At 47.4% G+C, this 26,021-nt stretch overlaps 2 protein-coding genes across 2 annotated transcripts in view; one reads left to right on the plus strand and one right to left on the minus strand.

Moving 5' to 3' along the window:
* LOC117589569 (protein timeless homolog) overlaps positions 1-26,021 on the minus strand; it is a 64,192-nt gene that overhangs the window by 7,202 nt on the left and 30,969 nt on the right. The gene's annotated exons all lie outside the window — the stretch shown is intronic.
* On the plus strand, positions 908-24,340 carry LOC117589570. Its single transcript, XM_034281621.1, has 4 exons — positions 908-1,073; positions 1,520-1,960; positions 14,036-16,037; positions 18,939-24,340. Exons 3-4 carry the CDS (start codon positions 14,895-14,897, stop codon positions 21,537-21,539), a joined length of 3,744 nt encoding a protein of 1,247 aa, XP_034137512.1. The 5' UTR covers positions 908-1,073; positions 1,520-1,960; positions 14,036-14,894; the 3' UTR covers positions 21,540-24,340.

The raw sequence follows: 26,021 nt of genomic DNA on the forward strand, positions 1-26,021 counted from the left end.
TGGCACTTTGAAAGTCAAACTTTTGGGCAGAGACTTCAGAGAGAGAGAGAGAGAGAGGAGGAGAGAGAGTGTTCCCGTGGGACTAACTCCCTATATGCTGGGTAACCATCTCGTCGAGAGTTTGTCATCATAAAATAATATGTGTCTGCGTGTGTGTCCTGTGCTGTTGTTGTGGCCTCAGCTTTTGTCTGTACATCGCACTTTCAGGCCACACTTAATGACTTTTGCGCGTCGCACACACACAGGACACCTGTCCGCCCCCTGCAGCTGACCTTCGTAGCATGTTTTAGGCAAGAACGTGCCTGGTGTTTGGCTTGTGGTTTTGTGCACCAGACAAAGTCCTGCACAGACACATCCTGGCAGTTTCAGTTTATTTTTCGGTAGCAATCAATTTGAACTTTAATAGGAGCGGGGATGAGTGTCTGTAGCTGTGTGTGATTATTACATAATGCGAAGCAATGTCAACAGCAGTCTAAGGATTGTGGATGACTCCTCCAAAGCAGCCCGCAGCTGAAGGCCAAGCCGGACGAGTCAAGGACTCGCCAAATGCTAACAGGTGACGACTCACACACACACAGGGACAGGGACATTGCCTGGCGGGACAGCATAAACAAAATAATAACAAAACGCAGCGAGCAAGCGAACACAAAGAGAGGGCACAACGCCGCAGGGCACAAAGAGAACGAGAGAGAGAGAGAGAGAGAAAGCGCGCGACAGCGGGAGAGAGCAACATCGAGAGAGAGAGAGCCAGCGCATGCGCTTCGCTCGAATTCGAAATTCGAACTTTTCGAACTTTTCGAACTCTTCGAGCAGCTAGCGGCAGCCGAGCAGCAGCAGCCTCCGAGCAGCACTGGCTTAAAAGCATGTCCTGGCCGCCTGTGTAGCTCAGTTTAGTGCTGAATACACGAACGCCAGGACACGCGATAAAGCCCACAGGCGGAACACAGTCGGGACAGCGCGACAAAAGCTGACAAGTGCCGAGTGCCAACAAACATAATTAGGCTGCTGCCCGACACACGCGCTCGCGCTTCTATCATAATTGTTTGTGCAGCTCAAACGAGTGCCAAGAACAGGTAGACAGATCAGCCTTCAAGTGCTTAACGGAACTGCGGCCGATAGTGTGTGTGTGTGTGTGTGAATGATTGCTTGAGAGTGTGTGTGTGTGTGTGTGTGTGTGAGTGAGACGGAGTGTGTGCGCTTGATTTGTTGTCTGTGGCCTGCTTCCGCCTCGACTAAAGTCAGAAAGTCAAAAAACTTTCTTGCAGGCTGACAGCAGACAGCAGACAGCAAGGCGTCGCAGCCGGTGTCCCGGGCATTTGGGTGGCTTCTTGGGTTGGGTTTTAGTTTTGCGTCACAATTAATACTCCAACCTCGCTCCTGCCTGAACCAACTTGTATGTTTTAGTGTGTATGTTCTGCCTTGACTTTGTAGTCCACTCACTGCCCACCGGACATCAGTCAGTTGCAGTTCTTGAAGCTATCTGTCAGCGGTGTAACCTTAAAGTGAAATGTAATTCCAGCAACCTCAGAGCAAACAAACACAAAGCAATGTGAGATAATCATAAACACAGCACAAAACGAAAACGAAAACTCGAAACAGCAAAGAGCCGAAAACCAAACAAAAACAGTGCAAAAAGTAAGCCAGAGAGAGAGAGAGAGAGAGAGCGAGAAGAAAAAAAGCGAATTTTAAACGTCTGCAAATTAATCAACGTGCTAGGAAACACGACAGACAAACTGTCGTCGGAACAGGATCAAGTCCTAGACAACTTATCACAGAGGATTTACGGACAAACGACAGACGAGAGAGAGAGAGAGAGAGAGAGAGAGAGAGAGCACAGCCAGGCAGCAGCTAATCAACGGCCACAGACGACGCGAAGGCTACACCCAAGCCCCAGCAGGGGGAGGAGCAGTGGCAACAGCAGCCGCCGCCTCATTTGGCCACTGCGGATTATGTTAATTAGGTAATTTTTGCTTTGATTACTCGTACCTTTGGGAGACAGCAGCAGCAGCAGCAGCAGCAGCAGCGTTTTGTGTTTGCTTTTGGCCCGGTCCTCGTACGGTCTATGGTCCCCGCTGCTTACATATTTATGAAATTTTCATGCAAATCGCGACCACTGCCACTGGCACTGCCACTGCTCAGTTTTAATTTTGCGCCTTAATTGCAAGACCATTTTTTCTCGTGCTGCGGATGAGTTTTAGTTAAGAATTTCATAATTAGCAGGACGAAAAGCAGCAGCGAAAATTGAAAAAGTTTGACCAAAAACAATCATTTCTCCGTGGAATGACAACTGGCAGTCCATTAGTCGCTGGACCTAATCAAAGGCGAATGAAAAATTGAAAATTCATTTCAAAACATAATCAACACTGGGCTGGGCATCCAATTAAAATTGAAATGAGCATTCAACAATGAGGCCCAACCGCTGTGGGGGTCCTCTCGGTAATGGAATTGGCATTAATTATTGCATTGAATAATTTACTCAACAGCTGACATTTAATGGTCAGGCACAGAGTTTGTGTTACTTGATTTGATTCGATCGATATAAACACAATATCAAATATTAATTTCATTTACATAAGAACTCGATGCCCCAAAGGCCATGACAAAGCCAACCAATAACTGCGGCTAGCTCCGGCCGGCCCTCAGTCAATTGCACAAATTCCATAAATTAAGATCTGGGAATGCAAAGAGCAAAATGCAAATCCAAGGCTCCTGGGAGCGGCAAACAAACTTGTGAATGGATAATGGAAACAAAAACAGAAACTGCCAGCCAGCCAACAGTGGCCTGCAGGCTTTTTGCGCAACTTTATCTCCCTGCCTCTGCCTCCTTTTTATCGATAATTAAATTGTGAAATTGCGAGCTGGCACAATGGCATTGCGGCTGGAGAAATCTTGGACAAGTTTTGTGGCCGGCCTTGGGCTCACAAGGGTTTCTCCCATGATCTTAATTTGCAATTTAATTTGATTGATTTTTTGCATTGTTTCGAATGAAATTCATGCGCCGGAATTATGCATGCAAAGCGGGAAAAGTATTATGGAATTCCAGTGTTCCAGTCATTGATTTATAGAAGTAAATGATGCAAAAATAAATGCCATTTTATGCACACAAAATACGTGGCCCAGGTGGCGAGCATACAATGTCAGGCATAAACCATTTGACAGGCGAATTAAGTCAACGCTAATTCGACTTTTATCTATCTTGGCAATAAAACTCAGACAGTCAGCCTTGCAGGCTGCTCGAAAAGCCATAAAGTCCGAGTTTGTGGGGTGGCAATTAATGCAGCCCCAACATCTAATTAGAAGGCAGCAAAAGTGCCGCCAGATAACACACCCCACAGCACCCCACACTCCTCCAGCTACCGTCTATGTGGGGGTTGCCTGACAGCAGGATGGAGTCTCAATTAAGGCTGCCAGCAGGCAGGTGGGCAGACAGTTTGGCGTAAGTGCCTCTCCTGCGGTTGAGGGCAAGAAGGAAAGGAAACTTGATATTCTTGCATAATAATGCGAGTATTTCAAACTCAATTTACACAAAACTTTTAATCAATGCTCAGACACACTTCGGAGCCTGTTGTCTGCTGCTGAAATATGGAACATTTTGATCTAATTAGTGGGAAGAATTGCCAGTGATTCAGGCAAAAGTTATTGCTCGCACGAGCAGCATATGCTGCCGCCACAGTGCGTATGAGTGATGCGGGTAGCAGCCACAGCAGCACTCGAGACAGGCTGGAGGAGCCCAGCCCCATTCCCGCATTGTTTGCGGCCACCTGCAATCACGTGCCTCGTGTTGTGGCAATCAAAATCGTTAGCTGCAGCCCGAGCAGGGTCCCGGTCCCGGTCCCGGTCGCTCCCTTCCATGTACGGCGGCAAATAATCAAATATTTTTGCGACTACAAAGGGACGCAGGCAGGACGACAGCCAGTTTGAAACTTAAAGCCAGTGAAAGTAAATCCGATTTAGAGCCGTAAAACGGCAGCAGCCACAACGGGCGCTGAAACAATTTGCATATTTATGAAGAAGAACGGCCTTTGATAAAGCGCCACAGCAGCAGGAGACGACTGGCTGGCTGGCTGGTTGGCGGTTGCTTTAAGCTGCTCCAAATTGAAAAACGCAGACATACAAAAAGGAAAAGAAACAAATGTAAATGCTGCCGAGACGAGGATGCTGAGCCTGAGACTTGTGAGGTTTGGGCGTGCAACAATAATCTGCGCTGATTTACGATTTACAGGCGCAAAATAGACATCGCCCTGCTTCAACTCCAATTGCGGCATCAGGAAACAGACAATTTGCGTGAGCAATTTGCAGTTGATGGCGACACACGCCCTCAGACCCAGGCAGCCCACTCCCCAGCCACCCCATGCTCGGAATTGTAAAACATTTTTTTGCGAGTGCGAAACAGCACAAAATTTTACACACTGATTTTGATCGCTGGCTTTATATTGTTCAAGGGCTGCCTTTTCACTTAAACATAAATGGCGGCACAAGAAAAAAAGAAACAAAAGGGAGAAATGCGTCTACCCGTGGCGAAATATTTAACACGGAGTTTTGCTCCGGAATGCGGCAATTTTTAAAGCAATCTGCGAGCAAATGAAGCATTTTAAGGGTTTATTTTTATGTGTTTCACTTTAATTTTACAATCCATTTTAGGATGTGGACATATTTTAGTGGTACAATAAAATTAGCACTATACCACACATTTCGCTGCAGATTCAAGTGTCAGAAATCCTCTCTACCTCGCTGCAATATTCATAATTAGAAATCGCAAAATTCAAACTATTTTCCCACACAGAGTAAATGCCTACAAAAATAAACATAACCCAAATGGCCCCCAAAGTGAAGTCATTTTGTAATCATTGCTAAAATATATGCCAGCAGATGTGCCCTTTGAAAGCTTTTCAGCTTTACTTTACCGCTTGACATGCAACCAAAAATATGTATATGTTGACATAGTTTTTCAATAATATGTACTCCAAAACCTGAGTGCACATTTATGCATATTCCACTGTGCACAAGTATGGGTAAACAGTTGACATATGAAGTTGATATTACCAAAAACCCACTTCCGTTAGAGCTTGTACTTAAGCACACTGCCACAGAGACGAATGGCTAACATTTGACTACATTTCCTTAAGCAGAATGAGTTTAACAGTGCAAATGGAACTCAAGCACACAGGCACACACACACACACGCACAGGCTTGTGTGCGCACAGCCAGCACACAGGTAAGCAGAAGCGTAGGCAGAAACTTTGCACTGGGGTTCGTTCAGCTGAGAGTAGCTGAGTGCAGCGCCAGCCACTGCTCACGCAATTATGAGCAAAGTTGCTCTCGCTATTATGAGCAATAATGAGCATAAGCCATTAGTGGCAATGGCACAGCCCCCTTTCGACTACGACTCTGTCTAGCAACCGTAACCGTAATGCCGCACACAGAGCGAAATCTCACCGTTATGCCTAATCCCAGACATTAAAGTGTTGCGCCAACAAAGTGATTTGTTGTAGACAAAGCGGCCGCATACTGTGAGATGCCACCCTCGACCTCATGCTGCTGCTGCTCTTCCATCAGTATTCTCCCCCCCCCCTCATCAGTATCGCACAATGGGAACGGAGGCATTGCAAATAATCTTTGCAGTAAATACGCCGCAGCAGGAACGGAGAGCAGGAAAAAAAAGCTCCGCGTGTGTCTGTCTGTCTGTCTGTCTGTCTGTGTCTGGGGATCATTATTTGCCCAAGTGGGAAACAAAACGTCGGCAAAAAGTTCTGCGTACCAAATGTCGCACATGACTGCGGCACACTGTGTGCGTCTGAGCGCGTCTATGTGTTCTGCGTGTGCTCTATGCGTATGTGTTTGAATGTGTAATTTAAGCATTAGAGACGCGTAAACCTTAACGGGGCTCAGGGTGCCGCACACACACACACGCACACAGACATGGAAATTGAATAAATTATGCGTGTCATCACATGCCGGGAACAGGCTGGGCGGGGGCCACGAGCTGGAGCCCGAGCAGCCGCCACCGGCTTGGGGTTGCCTAGTTGCCGGTGTAGGGCAGAGCCACGCAATTTGTGTGCGACGACGACAACATTCAACGGCATTTAATTAAGCATTTTGTATTCATCGGAAATGTCATAAAAATGATTGCAGTGCCGGGGGGCTGGCTGCACATGTTGCACAGAATATATGTGCTGCAATGCTGCAAAGTAATCGAGATTTACTGAGGCCTTATGCAATTACCAGAGACATCCCTTCTTCTCCATTAAAGATTCTTCCTGTTTGCTTTCGCTTTTTTCGCCACTTTTTCTACGCTGATAATTTATTTATGCCTTTGGGGGCGTCCCTGAGCGCCAAGTCACGTAGCTGGGCGACAAACCAGAAAGAGGAATAGTAAAAATATGCAAAATAGTTGTGGGCCAACGCGGCATAGCTCGGGCATATCCCATTTCAAGGTCTAGCTTTAAAAATAAAACTGTATAAATAGAAAGGAAGGTGCCAGCAGGGTTCCAGGAAGCTTCCAGCAGGGAAGCCCCCCGCCAGGGCTGTGAAGTGCGAGCCCGAGTATCCTTTTGTGTAACCTTTTCGTCAATGCCAATCCCCTCGAGTGAGTGGCAAAGCTAAAACAATAAGCAGCCAGCTAGGTGACAAAGTTTCGGGTCGCCCACACATATGCAACACATTTGTGTTGTAAAGTTATCCTTGAAAATATTTAGCAGCCACTCAGCGGCACAGTTAACCTGGCGGCAGCAGCAGCAGCAGCAGCAGCCCCCCGAGGCAACACCTACAAGGCAGCCACCGACTGTGTGTGTGTGTGCGTGTGTGTGTGTGTTTGTGTTGTGGCAAACTTTTTCAGACGGCAAACACTTTTCCATCGATTTTTCTCGACGCCTTTTATTCTCGCTGGCTGAGGCTGGACCAGCTATCTTTCTGCTGCCTGAATGCGGTTTGTTTTTATTTTCACACTTTGGCTTTGGCTTTGGCTTTGGCTTTTGGTGCTTGGCACGGACAGACACGGACTACCAGCATCATCATTTGGTATTCAGCGTGGCATTAAGGTCAGGATATCTGGGATTTATAAGTTTTGTTGGCAGCAGTTCCCCACGCAGGCCCACGCGCTTATTTATGCAATGGCCAAGAGGCCAAGGCAAAAGGCAGAAGGCACAAGAAAACGAGAACCAAACATATCCTTATCGTTATCCTTATCCATATCCTTATGCGTGTGGCTTGCACTTTGCCACATCCTAAGTGGCAGCAGCAGCTCTCCTTTTGGAATCGAATTAAATGCCAAGCCTCTTCGGGGCTTCCTTCTCACATTTTGTTAACATTTTTAACATTTTCCATGTATTTTTGTTTGCGATCCCAGGCATAACTCTGGCGCCTGTTGGTTAAACGGTTTCCTTGCCATTGTTGGACAGCAAAAGTTCGCTGCCACGCCCCCCGCCCACTGCACTTTCGACACTTTCATGCCTCACGGTCAAATTGTTATGGCTTATAATGTAATGAATGCCAGAGCTGGATCCCGAGACGCTGCCTGCGAGAGGCGAACAATAAATGTTGAAAATAAAATATGCGAAATGCAGCGTGGGCGTTGGACTTCAATGGAGGCGTGTGGGCGTGGACGTGGAACACGGCAGCAGCAACGCAAGCAGCATAACAAATTAAAAACTTTGCCGAGTTTTCCTTCTTTTCTTCTCTTTTATCCTCTTTTACTTTTGCCAGCAAAATGTTTTGCCATTAAAATATGAAAAATTGCTAAATAATTCAGCCCAGCCCAGAGGCAAAGTTAAAGCAGCAAATAAGCACGCCAAAAATGGGCAAAGCAGATCCGTTTCGATTTGTTCTTAACAGCATAGAAAGCCATAACTTTTGGGCATATCCCAAACACACTTCATTGAGGGACGCTCTGCCATAAATTGCATCAAATCACTTTCAAAACTTTTCGCCAAAAATCGCTCAAGGCGTAGGCCTGGCCCGCCCTGAAGCACATCCCCTCTCATTTGAAACACATTAAACATATTCCGTATGCTAATTCACTAATTGCCACTCTAATCATCGGCGCACAACAGAAATTACCGGCATATATCAAGCGGCTCAAGGACCTGAGCCCTTGAACCCTTTGCAGGCCGCGTTGCGTGCTGGAACTTGTGATTTCCGCCACATTAATTTCAATTCCACAAAAAACCAAGAGGGCGATATCCTGCACCATTTTCCGGGTGCCCCTTGAGGACACGGCGCATTTGGTAAATGCCTTAATGGCCTAATTTTTGTGTCTTTCCAAGCAGCAGAGACAGAACACAGAGACACCGAGCCACAGACTTTGGCTTGGCACACAAAAAAAAACGACAGTTATGCGTGTAATATTTTCTCCTTTTGTGTAAGGAGAGACTGAGACTGGTGCTGGCAAATTATCATTGAAAGTTCTGAGTGGCAGACAAGGCACAACAATCGTTAAGGGTTTGTCGGGGGGCTGCTGCTGCTGCTTGCTGCCTTGTGGCCCATGAAATGATGTCGTAAAAATTTAAAGTTTGCTGCCACACATAGCCAGAGACAGAGCCAGAGCCAGAGCCAACCCCCCCACAATTTGAAACTCGAAAAATGGAGCGTAATGTGCGTTAATGTAAATGACGCGGCGCATTACTGACAAGTGCCTGCCTCTGATAAATGGCTGGCAAGGCAGATTTATGCGAAGGCACAAGCGCTAATTGCCGAAGAAGTTGCCAGTTGTGAGAGAAATGAATTAGAGACAGAGAGAGAGAGAGGCAGGGAAACTGCCAAACAAATCTGTCAGGGGATCAACAAGCGCCCGGCCGCCAGCTATGAAAATTAAAACACACAAAATGCCAAAAGTTGACGACACAGAGAGACCCGGAAAAGGACCCACCAGAGGCGGATTCAGACAGCCACAATCAAAATAAAGGACGAGAAATATTCAGTGGGTAAGGGAAAATCGAATGGGAATGGTTGGTGAACTCTGACACGAAATATTCGTAGAAAAAATCGACAAAAATATTAAACGAGTTTTTGTTCATTGCCCAGCAGGACAACGTGGCCACAGAGGGGCAAACATTTGAGTCATTTGAAGGCAGAACTGGGAGCTTAGATTACCAGCAAAAAGGGTCCGAAAAAATACTACACGATGTCACTTCAATGGTATGGAAGAGATTCATTTGCCAGCCAAGTCATTTGTTGATTTTGTTGTCCCTTTCTGTGCACTTGCAATGGGAAATGTGAAACCACTTCAAAGCAGCGCCCCAATTATTGATTCTGCACTAGCCACAGATTTAGTTTCAGCAACGAGCCAAGGAACTTTAAGGGACATGGCTTTAAGTGTCTGCCCAAACAGAGAACAACTGAGAAGACACTTAATGACACCAGCAAGCAGCAACGTACGGGGCCAGAACACAGTCTCAAGTGATGTCCGAGCCGAGAAAAATGTCTGTGGCATGTGTGTGGCAGCCACTGTAATCCGGCTATCAGCTTTCAGAGGCGTTGCCAGTGAGACACGTATCTCAGATTTAATGGTCAACCAAAGGCAATTTGGCAAATTATTAGAAAATCATTGTGTCACTCGAAGGAAATATGAGTGGCCCACAGACAGACAGAGGGAGAGTCGTGGCTGTCAGCTACACAATTCGTCCCGGCTCCAAGGGGATGCTGTAACTTGAGCAAATATAATATTAGCAATAAGTAACAAGGGGAGCAAATGAGTGCTCCAGCATTTATGCACAGTTATTGAAAAAGTTTTCCAATTTCAGTGAAAGCTTCGCCACACGAAAACCCAAACCAAAACTAAGCCACGACAGCAAAAAGGGTTTCAAAAATATGAGATAACACATCATACAAATGAGTGCCAGGCGGCCTTAGAGTATTGTCTGACTGCTGCCTTATTTTTTATTTAAAAAATTGTTTTGTGGCCCATTCAGCGCACTCAAGGTCCCGCCAAGCCAAATTGGGCTACCAAAATAAAGCCCAAGACGTGGACGCAGGCACAAAGGCACAAAATGGAATACACATAAAATAGGAAGAAGCGGAAGAAGGCAAAAGCAGCCAAACAAACACACACAAGGGGGCCCAGACCAAAGCCCAGGGCCTTCAGCGATTTTTCACAACACAATTTAACAAATAAAAGCAGAAGGAAAAACTACAAAAAAAAACGAGGGTGGGCACACGCATACAAATAAAACAATAAAAGCCGCACACAAAACACTCAGAGGCAGAGGCAGAGGCAGAGGCACAACCACGGACAAGAACAACAACAAGTTTATTACAGATTTTACTTATGTGTTTTTGGTTAGTGGGGAGGCTGCTCCTTTGGGTGGGTTTCCTTTTTCCCGCAGGGCATTAATAGAGAGAGAGCACAACAGGATGGCACAATGCGAATGCGAAAGTCAATGACATGTGTGTGCGACGCTGCGACGCTGCGACACCCGCTGACAAATCTTCACAAGAACAATGCCTCAAGGATGTGCCAGCAACAAAAGATATGAGTGGAAATTGTTGTGAAACTATTCAGGCAAATGCCAGTACATAAAGCAAAGGGCACATTTTTGTTGCTCATTACTCATAGCGCCCCACAATGAACTGCCATAAGTTACCTTTAAGAATCTTCCTGCCACCTGAACCTGCACCGAGACAGCAGCCACTGAGAAACTTTTGTGGGAAACCAATTTTGGGAGCACTTTCCAAACACCATCTCCCAGCAACGGGGCCAACACTTGCCTTGCGCTATCGATATGCTTGTTCAGTGCCCCACCAAGCAGCCACTTTGCGCGGCTGTCTGTCAATATCTTAGAGCCGCCAAATTGCCAGCTCGTTCAGGCTGTGCCAGCTGACAGTCGAAAAGCCTGAGAATAAACTTTAATTTGAAAACTTTTTTATGCGCAGCAAATAAAAACGGCAAATCGATGTCTGTGAATCGCACAGAAAAAGTGTCGCAGCAAATTGTTAGCCAAGTGCTTGGTGGGACATTCTGCTTAAAGATCCGAGAGCCACATGCACATGCCACGTAGCGGCACGTGCGGCCAGACGTGCCCGACATTGACACAGATGCAGCAGAAGGATTTGGCGAGCGGGCGATCGAGCGAGCTCTATGAAGTCCACGGCAAAGCGGGAAGTTTATTAAAAAGCCAGCACAGGGAGAGGGGAAGAATGGAGAATGGAGCTGGGAATGCATATGAGAACTTTGGTAGCGCACTTAAACAATAAACATGCCCGGCATGCAGCGCTTAGAAGGAGCAAACCAAGCAGGCAGCCAACAGCAATAACATTTCCATGCAAATAAAGCAGGGACACACACAAACACACAAGGGAAGACTGTGCTGTGCTGTGCTGGTAAAAATGCTGAAGACGGGGAATAGATACAATTTTGTGTGTATTTTGTTGCACCATTGAGCGCGCCACTGAAGCAAAAAGCAGAGTCTCAAGCAAGGGCATACGGGCAGGGGCAGGGGCAGGGGCAGGGGGCAGGGGGCATGGCCACTGGCTTGAGCGCACTCAATGAAATGCAATGGAGGAGCACGGGTGGCCATATGGCTGTCCTTGCTGTCAACTGCATTTGCATTTGCTGATAAAGCCATGCCGGAGTGTGGGTGGGGTTAGAGTTTGGGTTTGGGTTTGGGTTTGGGTTTGGGATTGGGCTGCGGGTTCTGGGCATCTAAGAATAAATCACTGACGTATGTGTGTATGGCATCTGGGAGGCTGTTGGGTGAAATCCAATTTCAGCTCTCACCCAGAGTGCGCCTTGGATGTGATTTAAGCAGCACGCTTTCCTCTCGTAATTTTTTCTCTATGCGCAGCTTTTGGCCTTTGTGCTGCTGTCTGCTCCTTCTGGCATTTGCATCCTCAAGTTCTGTGCACTGCGCAAGTTATTTGCTTTGTCCTGGGCATTTGATTAACTAACAAAAATATGCAATGAAGCAATAAGTGAACTAAGCAGCAAAGCTGCCTTTGAGCAACCCTCGCTAATGTCGCATCGGAGGGCAAGCAGGAAAAATATGGCACAGCAATTTGTAAATTATTTTCAAGCTGGCATAAAATAAACTGACAAGCGACGGCGCAGAAACCTCTCAGAGATATAAAAAGGGAGCCCCCCTCAGCGGTACAGTGGGCTGCGTCAATCCTCACCGAGCAAATAGACAGCACCACACACACCCCACCCCGAGAATGTACCCTCGCCCTACCCCTGTTGTTGCTGCTGATATTTCCCCCTCATTTGTTGTTGGTTTTTGGAATCGACTTTCATGTCAATTGACTTGCGTACATCTGCCTGCCTGTCTGTTTGTCTCTCGAGGGAGGGGTTGGTGGGGGGCCGGGTGCGTTGACTGAATGTCGCCAAACTTATGGCCCAAATTTTACTGCTACTCCGTTCTGTTATGTAAGCAAACGGCAGCAGAAATGAAATGAGATGCCAGGCAGCTTCTTGATGATATTTGTCAATAAATTTAAACGTAAAACCCAGTCAGGGCTTTACACACTTACATAAAAACTCTTGTATGTGTGTGTGTGTGTGTGTGTGTGTGTTGGTGTGTTTTTGGCTTATATTTGTTTGCCATAAAAGCCAACAATTTACAAATAAAACAGCTAATAGATATGACTGGCAAGACATTTTCTTTAAGGATTTCAGAACAGTTTCAAGCAGATTTTAATTCAATTTAAACCATGCCAAAAGCAACAACCAACTCTAGTTTTGGATAACTTGATCCAGGGTACCAGCTGCATTCACGTGTCAAAACTGTCAAGGTGTCTGTCCATTAAGCAACGTAACCGGAAGCCTTTTTTAGCAGACTTTTGGACACGTTCAAAGTAGCCAAAAAATACTACAATTTATGCATTTGCTTAGACAAATATTGAGACTTGTTCGCTTAGTTATTTAGTAGCTGAAATGGCAATCAGTGGCGAAGCTCATTGTGGAAAATCTTTAATAAATAAAGTCAATTAAAAGTAATCAAGCAAATAAAGTGCGACACAAGCTGATGCCTAAGAAAATGCTTATTAAATTGAACAAGTTGCAGCTGTGGCTTTATGGTTTATTGAGATGAGTCTATTAAGTGTTTTATTGCGTAATTGACACCTCTTAAATGGGACTCTCACGCACTGACACACTGTTAACCCCTGCTGAAAGTGATCACCCTACGAAATTCATCCATCAATGCAGTGCAAATAGACTTTTGGGGTTATCAAAATGCCATGTTCGACTTTAAGTAGACATTGACAAATTAATTTACGAGGATTGGAAAAAAAACGCATGGCAGAAGGGGATGGGACAGAGGACAGAGGACAGAGCAGGTCAAAGCAGAGCAGTGGAGAGTAGAGCAGAGTAGTGGAGAGTTGAGCAGAGGAGCGGAGAGCAAAGCAAAGCAGAGTGGTGGAGAGTAGAGCATGGGGAGCAGATAGCAACGCAGTGGTGAGCAGAGCGGAGAGCCTACCATTCGAGCATCATTAGGCCCCCCTCCGGCAATGAGTAAATCAAATTTGCGTCGTTTTGGGATACCAGATGCTGTGGATTGTGGATTGTGGGTTGTCGGTTGACAGTTAGGTTGCACACACACACACACACACACACTGGGCTGTTGGCCGTGTCGCTTGTCTACGCCGGAAATGAAATGACCCAGTTAAATGATTTATGGCAGACGGACACACACACACATATGCTTGGGTGCCGGAGGGGGTTTATGGCGTGCGGCTGACAGGCGGGACAACCCGTTCGCCGCTTAGGCCGGGACCCAAAATCATGGCTCTTGGCTCGTTTGCTCGTTGGCTGAGCTGCTGTTGAAATTATAATTTCATTAGCTGCAATCAACATAAAAAAAAACACTAAAGCCAACAGCCAAAGCGCTTTGAAGTCGTAAAGCCAAAGTAGAAATTAAGAAGGGATACAAAAATAAGAACACACCCACACCCACAGAGAACACACAGATGCACCCACACAGATAAATGGCGAGCGAGCTGGGAGAGCGAATTAAAAGCAAATTTTACCTTTGGCACATTTTGTATTCACACAACAACAAAAAGCAAACGCGTAATTACAAGCAATTTTTTCACGTTTTATTACAGATTTTATACACGCAACGACAGGGGAGCACTTTCCACTGTAATGTGACAACAGTTGGCCATAACAACAACAATAACAGGAAGAACAAAGGGCCAGCAGGATAACAACCAGGACAACAGCATCAGCAGAAGAAGAGGAGCAATGCTGTTCGCTTTTTAATTGACATTTGCTCGAGTTGAGTTGCGTTTTGTTCAACAGCAATTAGCTGGCCAAGGAAAACTTAAACGAAACAGAGGGAAAACAAAGCAGGAGAGGAGCGGAATGTAGAGAGGGCAGAGCGGAGCCCGCGGTGGAAAACGACAAAAGAGAGCAATTAAAATTGTAAAACAATTGCAGAACTGCTGAAAAATTGAAAGCAGCAAGCAGCAGCAGCAAATAACAAACGAGCCCGCGACCAAAATAGAATGATCAAGTTGATTTAATTAAAAATTAAAAACATTTCAACCCGCGACGTGACGCACGCCCCTTCCATCGGGCAATGACATTTTAACAAGAAGATTTGAGCAATGGCCGGTGAAAGGGAAACGCAGCCATTGCCATTGGCAGTGCCCTCAGGCGTAGGTTCAGACACAGATTCAGATTCAGGCTTTGGCTTCAGCTGCGACCCCAGCACCTGCTGTTGACACTTGTCACATGCCCGGCCAAAAGGCGCGCACGTGACGCCCGCCCTCTCACAGCAAAAGTGAATGAATGAATAAGGAAATGAATGACCCAGCCAGCCATATTCAAAATTGAACGTTTAAACGTTTGCACGTACAGCGCATAAATTCCAAGTGAAATTAAAGGACATTTTGACCCCCAACAGGAGGGAAGGAGAGTCTACCGTAAAAGCGGATAACGGGCAAAAGGGAGCAAGAGAAAATGGTGAAAATCGTGGCACCCCTGCGTGATGTGGGCCTGCTGCTGGCGTGGTCACTGCTCCTAACAAGGTTGGCGTGCGCCCAACGTGAGGTCTCCACTCGAATCGAAGTCTCCACCCGCTCTGCAGCCGAGATCTCGGTTCGCGCTGCTGCCGAGATCCCGACTCGCGCTGCAGCCGAGATCCCGACTCGCGCTGCTGCCGAAGTCTCCACTCGCGCGGCTGCCGAGATCCCGGTTCGCGCTGCTGCCGAAGTCTCCACCCGCGCTGCTGCCGATCGGGAGGAGCAGCAATTGTCGCAGCAGCACCGCGGCCTTAGCTACCAAAGCATCCACCGCATACTGCGCAATGAGAATGAACCAGCGAGCTTCAGGGGGGAGCCAGCGAGCTACCGGGGGGAGCAGCGCTACCAGCAGCAGCGTTTCAGTCAAACGCGCCAAAAGCGTGAGCTTAATGCACCCGCCAGCCGACTGAATCTAACCAATCGCGGCCTGCGGCAGTACAACAGCAGCAGCGGGCAGTGGCAGGGCGACCTGCAGGTGATCACGTCCATGGATTTGAGCAACAATCGGCTGAGTCGACTCAGCATCGATCACTTTCAGCAGCTGCGGCAGCTGGATGTGAGCAACAATTCGCTGAGCGGCATACCCCTGAGCCTGGCCGACACCAGTCCCTCGCTGCCGCTGGTGACACTCGATTTGTCCTGCAATCGGTTCAGTCGGCTGTCGTCCAACTTCTTTGCGCAGCGACTGCCGCAGCTGCGGCACCTCAACCTCGCGCACAATCTTCTGGGCAACGTGTCCCGTGAGACGTTCTACAATCTGCTGGAGCTGCAGACGCTCCTCCTCAGCCACAACAACATCTCGGACATTGACTACGAAACGTTTCTGGCACTGCCCAACCTACACCACTTGGATCTGTCCCACAATCGTCTGAGTGGATCCGCCATTCGGGCGCTGCAGGGCATACCTGACTTGGTGAGCCTCTCGATCGCCCACAACCCGCAGGTGGGAGCTGCCATGCAGGAATTTGTAGCCTCCTGGAGTCTGAAGGAGCTGGATGCCAGCGGCACGGGACTGTGTCAGGTGCCGGCCGCTCTCGCACAGTCGGTGCGCACATTGAAGTTATCCGACAACTGGCTCAAGGTAGGTTCAAAGTCATTTCCAATCCCAAATCATTCTACTAATCGATAAATTGTTGACTCCATGAGCCGTGCTAGCGCCAGTGCGGAGCTCCAATGAACCGCAATTTGACGCTTTTGCCGACAATTAACGGCACATTCCAAGCAGACACTTGCCAGCTGTGGGTCTGGCTCTGGCTCTGGCTCTGTTTCTGCCCCTGTCCCTGTCCCTGACTCTATCCCTGACTCTGACTCTGACTCTGCATCTGCAGGCTCCTTCCTTCCTGCTGCTCTTGGGGTGTACTGCTGCCATTAATTAGCATCTGTTATGTGGCCCGGGCTCCACTGCGTGCTTGAGTGCGCTTTCCCCCAGCCTCAGTTATCCCCCCCAATACCCAGGCACCAGCCTCAGCCCCACATCCTTGGCAACCGAAGCAACCGCAAGGCAATCTTGCCACGCGTATGATTTACACTTTGTTATTTTTAAATGTGCCCCCGCGCCATTTTGTTGGGCTCTCTTTTGCTTCCGCCTTCTGTGGGGCAGAGGGAACAGAATGGGAGGAGAGCGGCACAGAACAGGAAAAAGAAAGCAAAGAGAGCGTCAGGGCTACAGCGGTGGAAGGTTAATTTTATTTTCTGTTCATTTTAGCATCAAGAATTATTATGGAGGAAAAGCCGGAAATTTATTTTATTGATTCTGTGAATTTTGCTATAAAAAATATACGCAGCAATCAATATCAAATTAGCAAAAGTTTAGAGACAATTTCTAGCCAAGCTAGAGACTAAAGAATATCGTATGGAACTTGAACCCAAAATGGCAATCAATTAGCAGCTATTTATGTCCGCTCTAAACACTTCATAAGTACCAGAACATCACCTATAAGTTGTAGATATTTATCGTAGTTCAAGCAAGAGACTTATGATCGTACCCCTGTAAGATATCCGCCTGATAAATGCCTTAAAAACCTACAAAAACTTTTACCAACTCAACTTTCAGGCAACATTTTATGGATACGATTTTCTGCAGCAAACTTTTGACTAGCTTTTCTGCTCAGAAAGTTCCCAGCAATTGCTCATATAAGATGGTGTTCCATAAATTGTGTTAAACTGCAGCCAGTACGGTGGTTTGCGGAAGACTGACTCAAGTGCGAGTCCAAGAAAATATTTAGCCACAAGTGCCGCGCCTCGAGTGCAAATGCAAGCAGAATTGTTCAACTGTTAGTCTGGGCCGAGAGGACACGCCACTCAGGTCCAGTTAAGAACGTAATTAAAACACAATGTGGCCACACACAATGGAAATAGCAAAGTGCACTTCTCACTTTTCAACAAACAAAAGAGAAAATAATGGCTAGGCGGGCAGCCATCAAGTCTTAATAAGTAATTCGCCCCAAAGGCAGCAAAAAGAAAGAACAAAAAAGACTGGGAGCTGGGCCAAAAGGAAGGCCTAAAGTAGACACTGTTTTGTCTTGATTGGCATAAGCAGCAACACGAGCTGCAGATTAGGGCGGCACAAGAAAAAGCAGCAACAGCAAAACAGATTTAGAGGGCAAACAAAAATAGACAACAATCCCGATTGCATTATGAGCATAAAGCGCCGCCAGGACTGGGGCAGAGGCAGGGACTCGGGCCGCGGCTGGGACTGTGGCTCATTCCGGACACTCGCCCCACCCTTTGTTCAGGTATTATGGTTAAACGGCTTCAAGTGTAGACAAGCAAATGCGGCGCATAAATTGGTTGCCGTTCGCCGTTCGCCGTTCGCCTTTTGTCCATGTCGATTATGCCAGAAGCCGTAAAAGGTGCAAAAATGCCGCCTCGTAAGCTGTTTAGGGCCAGAGAGACAAAAGGCACAGGCACAGACACAGCCCGAGGCACAGGCACCGACGCTAGGCATTAATAAAATAAGGATAATTGGCATAAGCATAATCACGTTTAAGCCAGCAGACAAGCTAACGTGCAGCTGGGACGCCTGACACCAAAACGGAGCAACAGCCCAACTATCTACAGCTACTGGAGTGGCTCTGTCTCTGCTGCTGCTACTCCTCCTCCTTGTCCCCTCCTGGTTCGCCTTCTTTGTTACCTAGCCATTTTAATTCGCTCCGCCTGCCTGCCAAAGCTTTTGCCGCTGCTTCTGCTGCTGCTTTTACCGCTGCTTTGGCGCCCCGCTTCTGCCGCTGCGTTGCTGCTTTGGCCCACTGCTTCTGCCTCTGCTTTGGCGCGCTTCTGCCACTGCTTTCGCCGCTGCTTTGGCTCGACGCTTCTGCCGCTGATTTGCTGCTCTTGCCGAAGCTTCTGCCGCTGCTTTGCTGCTTTGGCCCATTGCTTCTGCCTCTGCTTTGGCGCGCTGCTTTGCTGCTCTTGCCGAAGCTTCTGCCGCACTTTCGCCACTGCTTTGGCTCGACGCTTTTATCGGCAGTCAACACGCAGCCTTTTCATGGCAAATTATGGCGTTTAGGTGCCCGAGCCCGTGCCGTGCTCCCCTGCTGCTCATTCTTCTCCCAATCTTCTCCTTTGCCTTTCCCTCTCATGTCTGTGGCTGCACTGCCTGAGGACAGAGACGACGGGCGGCTGTCTGGTTGGTTGGTTGGTTGCCACCACTCGTTTCATTTAACGAGTCGCGTCTATGTTTACTTTGGCGCTAGACCTAGACGAGCACTAGGCCCGAGGCAGGGCCAAAAGAGCGCGCCTGACGAGTCTTTTGAAGTAATTAAAATGGCAGATTCAAGTTAATTTTTAAACAATGCCATTCAACTCACACTTGCCGCTCTCCATGTCTGGGGCACTAATCAAATGAAGGCGGGAAGAAGAAGTCTTTAGAGGGAACCCTTGCCAGTCAAAGTTTACGGCTAGACGGAGGTCAAGAGACCCCCCGAAGAGAGGTCAAAATTCATTCCCATATGAACTAATACTTTTTCCTCTCCCTTTGCAGTCCATCAACTGCGGCGACATGGACAGCTATCCGCTGCTCCAATACCTCGATCTGTCCCATTCCCGCATTGCTCACGTCGAGGACGATGCCCTGGGCCGCTTGGAGCTGTTGGAGTTCCTCTTCCTCGATCATAATCTCTTGTTGCGAGTGCCTGGCAGTCTGCCCACCTCGCTGGAGCATCTCTTTTTGCAGCACAATCAAATAATGGAGCTGCCGCCGCAGTCGTTTGCAGGGCTAACCAATCTCCAGACATTGGATGTGTCCGGCAATCGTTTGATTTTCCTGCCCGCTCTGGCGCTGCCCAAGCTGCTGACGCTGAACCTGCAGTCGTCTGGGGTGGAGAGTGTGAGTCAATCGATAGTGCACACATTGCCACAGCTGAGGGACTTGCTGCTGGAGGATAATCCCATTAGGTGCAGTGATCTGCTGAGCATTGCCGAGTGGGCCAGCCCCTGTCGCGCCGTCGATGTGGGTCAGCCGAGGGGCCAAATCGATTTGAAGCAGCAATTTTTGCAGTTTCATGACTTTTATGAGAACTTTGGCAGTCAGTGTGGCCGGAGAATGGAAGCGGGAGCAACGCAAGATGACAAAAGGCCGCCCGAGTGCAGTCTGGAGGCCACTGCACCTGCAACAGCCACGCAGCGAACTCTGCCACAAAGCAGCCAAGAGTCAAAGGCTCAAGATACGGCAACAACAACGCAGCAATCAGCCGGTAACAACATTCCTCAGCTAACCACAAAAACTTTGAGGCCAACAGAAACAACTTTGTTAGCGAAAATTCAGCAACGGCAACAGCAACAAAAAATGCCTGGCATGCCAATTGCAACAACAACGACAACATCACAGAGTCTGCCAACTGCAGCAACAACAACAACAACAACAGCAAACCCAAGCCAGCCAACTGCAACAACAACAACAGCATACCCGAGGCTGCCAACTTTGGCTCAAACAAAGGCAACACAAGCGATGAACAATTTGGCAATGCCAACAGCCACGAGAGCAACAACAACAGTAATTACAACAACAACTGGAGCAACAACTACAACAACAATGCATTCCAACGAGCAAATGCTGCAACCGCAAACAGCAACCAAACCCAAGGGACTTGCAGTGCCAACGAACATTAGCGAACAGGCAACAACAACAACAACAGCAGCTACAACAACGGGTACACCAACAACGGGTATTCCAACAACACCAATTCAAGTGCCACAAACAATTTTAACAGCACAAAAATCTGACAAAATGCCAGCACAAACGGGAGGCAGCGTTAAGTCAACTGACACTTTATTAAAATACTCCACAACAACCTCAACCTCAACAACAACAACAACAGAGAGACCAGAACTGTCTACAAGCGAAACATCAACGTCCGGTCAAGCAGCAGCAGCAGCGCCAACTGTGGCGCCACACAAACATGCAACGTTGCAGCTGCATATTAAGGATCGCCATCTAATTGGCACACCGCTGCTCATGCACAAGGGCGATGTGCTGCTGGTGGATGCCGAACAGTTGCTGCTGCCCGGCACAGCCACCGTGGCGGATGCGCAACAACGACGACAGCTGGAAGATAGCCAGCAGCAGCAGCAGCAGCAGCAGAAGGAGCACAGGCAGCACAGAGAGCAGGAAACCCGCCAGACATCGTCTGCTGATAAGCGGCAACCGGAAGCAATAAACGGCGACACAAAGTCGCCAACAAAGACCAAGAAGAAGCCATCGTTGAGCATCAAGAAGATGACATACAGCACCAAGCATGCGGCCACAAAGATGCCTCCAGCCATGCCAACCACACCGAGGACACAGCAGCATCAGCACAGCAGCGTGAATACGCCCAAGGAAGGAGCGCTGGAGGAGCTGAACACATTTGCCCAACTGAAGGCCTACGTGGAGCTGAAGAGCGAGTCCAAGCCGGAGCACTTGATGGATCAGCGACTGGAGGCACAGCACACCCTATCGAGCAGTCATCCTGGCGTGATGCTGCTGCTGGCCTGCGTCTTGGTTGTGGTGCTGCTGGCGGGCCTGGCCCACGTCTATCGCTGTGAGCTGCCGTGGCAGCGGCGTGGACGTGCGGGACAGCTGCGACCGCATCATCAGCGACAGTTCAATGAGAGCGACGATGCGCACAGTTTCCTCAACTATCAGGCAGATCCTGCCAGGCTGCAGAAGTGGCATCACAGCACCAGGCGTGAGGCGCCCTACAGCTCGCCGCTGCACAATCTTCAGGCTCGGGAGCTGCAACAGGAGCAGAGCAGGCTGAAACAGGAGCAGACTCGACTGGAGCGCTGTCAGCAGTTCTATAGCGCCTCGCTGGCCAGCAGCAGCAGCGGCTCCTCGGGCAGCAGTCGCAGCAGTTTGCAATCGCCCAGCCACGAGGATAGCTACTCCATTGAGATGGCACCCAGCAGTCCGACCGCTGGCCTCGCTGTGCCCAGCCTGCCCATGGAGCTGCTCAGCAGTGGCAGCCAGCCCCGCCGTGTGGCAGCAGCAGCAGACAGAATGGCAGCCACTGACCTCGGTGGAGCACCGACCTTGCCGCCGGTCATTAAATCAGTGAGCAGCAGGCTGATGGCACCCAGCTCGCGGCGTCTGGGTATCTGGTGACAAACCGTCTTTGGACAGCGGCAATATGCGCCCTTCCAGTAGAGGCAAAGTCGAGGCAAGTCAGGTCTCGAGAGTAGAGAGTAAGGTCCGACCCACACACATCCAACATCCAACACCCAACTACCGACTGCCCGCCCAGGAAACTGTCAGCTGCCAACTGTGCGAAATGAGTCATAAAGTTAAGAGGCGCCAGAGACCGTCCCGGAATCGGTTCTCAGTTACGGAAACGACAGAATTTTCTTTGGGTTTAGCTTAACGAAAGTTGGAGCTTGGTTTTCCAAATCGATTGATAGAAATTGAAGGCTCAAATCGTTGCCTCGAAGCTGAAACTCAGAACACAAAGGCCGAATAGAAGTTCCATTGAGTTTGCCGCTCAGTTGACTTATGATGCTTCGCCGCACACGTTGCAGGGCCTCTTAGCGTTTAGCAGCAACAATTTGTCATAAATTTGAGTTACGTATACGCCGCGTGAGGCAGAGCGCAGAGTCCCAGCCAAATGGCCCGCGCTAGCAAAGTTTTTATGAGCCATTCAAGAGGGAGGAGGGCCGGCCGCACTCCCCCTGCCAATTTGATGTCCATCTTGTGGTCGTATTTAGGTCAGTTTACTGGCCAGACCTGGCCGTGTTCCATAGGAGTGCCCAAGATTAAGTGTTGTGATAGTCATGCATATAAAAATGAAATATCGATCAAGTATTAAGTAACAGTTTAGTTTACGACAGGCAAGAAATCAAAGGAGAAATCCAACTGCCAGCAGATGCTGAGCCAGGGGAATAAAGCAGAGGAAATTGGTGGGCCACGGGGCAACCCTTGCGTTGTGCCTTCATTTCAGGCTCTTCCTTCATTGTACTGCTCGCTGCTTGACTACATCTTAACCTACTTTCCCAGGCGGCTGCTTGAGAATTCAGTGTTTAAATTGCAATTTAATTAAAGTTTTGCCTGTGTCGGCAGTCTTTCCCCCAGTGCTGGACACACACCAAATCCAACCCTCAATTGCCAAGTGTTGCCCTCCGGCAATCCCATTGTCAGCCCCGTTCGAACAATCAGCACCACACTTAACCTCATTTTACAAATTGACCAACGGACACAACATATGGGTGTAAATCCAGCGCAATCCTAGCCAAGCCATGCCAAAAGTGAAATGTTGTACAGCTATTTGAAGCTACATTTAGACGTAGATCTAGAATAATGTGCCAGCAAATCAAATGAACAGACACGCGGCAACAGCTAAAGAACGGAGCAAGGAACAGGGACAGGGACAGGGACAGTGGGAGGCCATAGACAGAACACAACAATTACATTAAGACACGATAAAAAGTTGTGCAAAAATCTTGCGTGCCCGCCGCAAGACGCCGAGACTTCCCTTCAACCACTGAACCAGACTGAACTCTAAAGAGAACCCCTTGGAAGGAGGGCCGAGAGCCACACCACAATCATTGCACAGCTTTTTCAACATTTTGTGGCTTTGTAATTGGAATACGAATGCGAAGTACAAGAGGAAGGCGCGTGCACACGAGTGGCGACAGCAACAGGAAGTGGCCGAAACTGGAGAGACAGAGATAGCTATGGGTTAGAGCAGAGCGCAAGATAGTTTCGGCTTAAAGACAGAGAGGGCGAGGGAGAGAGCAGCTCACAAGAAGGCGTTCAAGCGCACTCCTTGGGCAATTCTGAAGGATTTATTTGCAGACAAAGTGAGGGCCTCGCTACGAGACAACAATTAAAGTAATGCCGACCCACAAGCGACGCCCGATTTGGGGTGGGGATTATATGCCAGGCAGAGAGGGAGGCAACTCCGAGGGTTGTGTCCGCTGCCAGAACGCACAAAATCTTAATTAAGGAACTTCCAAGTGGGCAAGTGTCAGACAGCAGGAGGCATTTCTCTTGCTTTCTTTTTTTGTTGGTGTCTTCTTTGGGTGTTTAAGGAAACCTTTTCTATATATTCGACTCTGCCGGCACAGCACAAAATTTCGGCTACAAAAGAAACGGCAAGCCGGACAGGGACAGACAATGGGTTCGGGGCGGACAGAGCGACAATGGACAGGACCCAAAGTCCAGTGGGGTCCGGTTCGGTTCGGTTCGGTTCGGTTCGTTCCTGAAGCATTGTCAAATTTAATGAAGGTTTCCCCTGCACCCACAGCCAAGAACAACGCAGCTGGCCAAGATTTAGGAAGTTTTTCGAGCCACCAAGTGCGACGAAGGACCAACTCAAATGAGTTAATTCGATATTTGACACTTTGAGCACATTCCAGGCAGGCCAGATCTCAGATCACACATTTTGCGAACCCACAGCAGAGTCGACTTTTGTCTCCCAGCGCAGTTAATAAAGTTGGTCCAGGACGAGGACCAACACGTAATTATTTGCCTGCTAAATGGCTTTTTTGGGACAAACAATTTCGGGGTGGCCGTTAAATGGAAGCGATTTAGAAAATTATGTGAAAATAAGTTGCCTTTTGTTTGGCTGGACCACTGCTGGCAGTTGGCAGTTTCCAGTTTCCAGTTTCCAGTTTGGCGGTTTGCTTGGGCTCATAAATAACGGCACATAATTGGTGGCCAAAAAATGATGGCAAGCAAAAGTACAGCAAAAACACCACCACACACACACACACAAACACTTACAATAATTAAAGTTAATTGCGCATTGTACATTTGATATGTCAAACTGTAAATTATAGTTGGTAATATTTAATTGTAGCGACACTTTTGCGACACTTTTGCGATACTTTTGCGATAATTAGAATTTCCAATTTCTCAAATATTGCATGTACAACTTTCCGTAGAATATGTATTGACAATTTACAGAGAAATAAAAACAAAAATAGCGAACAAAAAGCAAACAAAATGGAGTAACGTTAATATTTGCATTTAATTTGTCGGAAAACAAATGTGAAAAATGCGTTAAAAAATAAAGGAAAAGCCCACAATAACACAGCAAAAACTAATTGCCAAATATTTGACGTAACAGTGTGTAGCCCGTTAGAAAATATATATACAAAAAATAGATATGGTATATAATATGTATGTAACAGATACAATTCTAGCATAAAGCCGAGCAAATAATTAATAAACAAATACAATTCTATTTACAAACAAAAAACCCACACACACACACCACACACACACACACCACACACACACACACACACAGTGAAAATATATTTCAGTGCATTTTGAATCGAGCGAGCAGCTCTCAGAAACAGAAACAAAAATGGAATAACAAAATCCCAATTAAATAATAATTTCCCTGTGCATTTTGTAAATAAACGAATAAAACAAATGTGAAAGTAAGCAAATGACAAGCCAAAAAACACACAAACAAACACAAACGAGTATTTATTTATGTAGCTGTTCGACAATGGAAACACAAATATAAATTATAAATGTTTAGTCTTAGTGCTGCCAAAATCGTAGCGTAAAAATGGTTGATAAAAGCAGAGAAAACTAAGCTCTAAATGTGGAGATTAACAATAGACTTAGCAGTAAGACAAACAAATGTATTATGGATATAGCAAATATGAATAGCAATTCACAGGAAGTGTATGTAAAGACAACGTAAACATTTTATGAATTCTTCTCGAAACCAAAACCAAAACAATTTTAATGCAAAAAACCCCGAAATCGGTACGGGAAACATGTGAACAAATAATAAAAATTGAGACAAATTATTTAATTTGAAATGAAAGGAAACTCTCGATATTTTTCTTACGGGCCGAGAGGTTTAAAATAACTTATAATGGCGGGGGGAAAGTGGATCCATTTCATGTGTTAAAAGGAAAGGGAAGAAAGTAAAGAGCGAGCAAATAATAAACCAATATGCTGGCAGCACAGACTCGACTTCCAATATTGCCTTTACTGCGAGGATGCAGCTCGAAGAGGATATTTAATAATGCAATGGCTGCAGTTTCGCGGTAGTAACATGAAGGCAGAAGCTACTGACAACCCTTTAAAAACAGCCATAAAGGCAGCCAACTGAATAACTCTTCAAGGAGTTTTCTAGCGAGACAAAAGCAGTTCATTAGAGCACAACAAATGAACTGCCAGAAGGCAGTTAGCTAATGTGGAGATCAAACCAAGCGTAGAGGACGATAAACATAAACGTTAAATTAGTAACACAAGCGACAGGACAGTTAAGCACGAAGCAAATGTGACTGGCTAAGTTATGCCAATACTCAAGCCACACACAAACCCCCACAAAATCGATGGGGGGGAGCAGGTCAGAGAGAACTGAACGAAACGGGGGGAAGCAACATTTTTACTTCAAATCCAATTATTTCGCAACGAAACTGCAATCAGATGATTGCGTTCAGCAACAGCAAGTGGATACACACATACATGTGTGTGTGTGTGTGTGTGTGTGTGTGTGTGTGTGTGTGTGTGTGTGTGCAAATGGCCGACAAAATGAAAGTCAATTGGTTTTTCTTGTTTTGTTTTTTTATTCTCGTTTTTTTCGTTTTTTTTTCGTCTCATCTTTGCTGTCCTGTTGTGACC

This window comes from Drosophila guanche, unplaced genomic scaffold, assembly GCF_900245975.1.
Source record: "Drosophila guanche unplaced genomic scaffold, DGUA_6, whole genome shotgun sequence".
In the NCBI taxonomy this organism is placed as follows: domain Eukaryota; kingdom Metazoa; phylum Arthropoda; class Insecta; order Diptera; family Drosophilidae; genus Drosophila; species Drosophila guanche.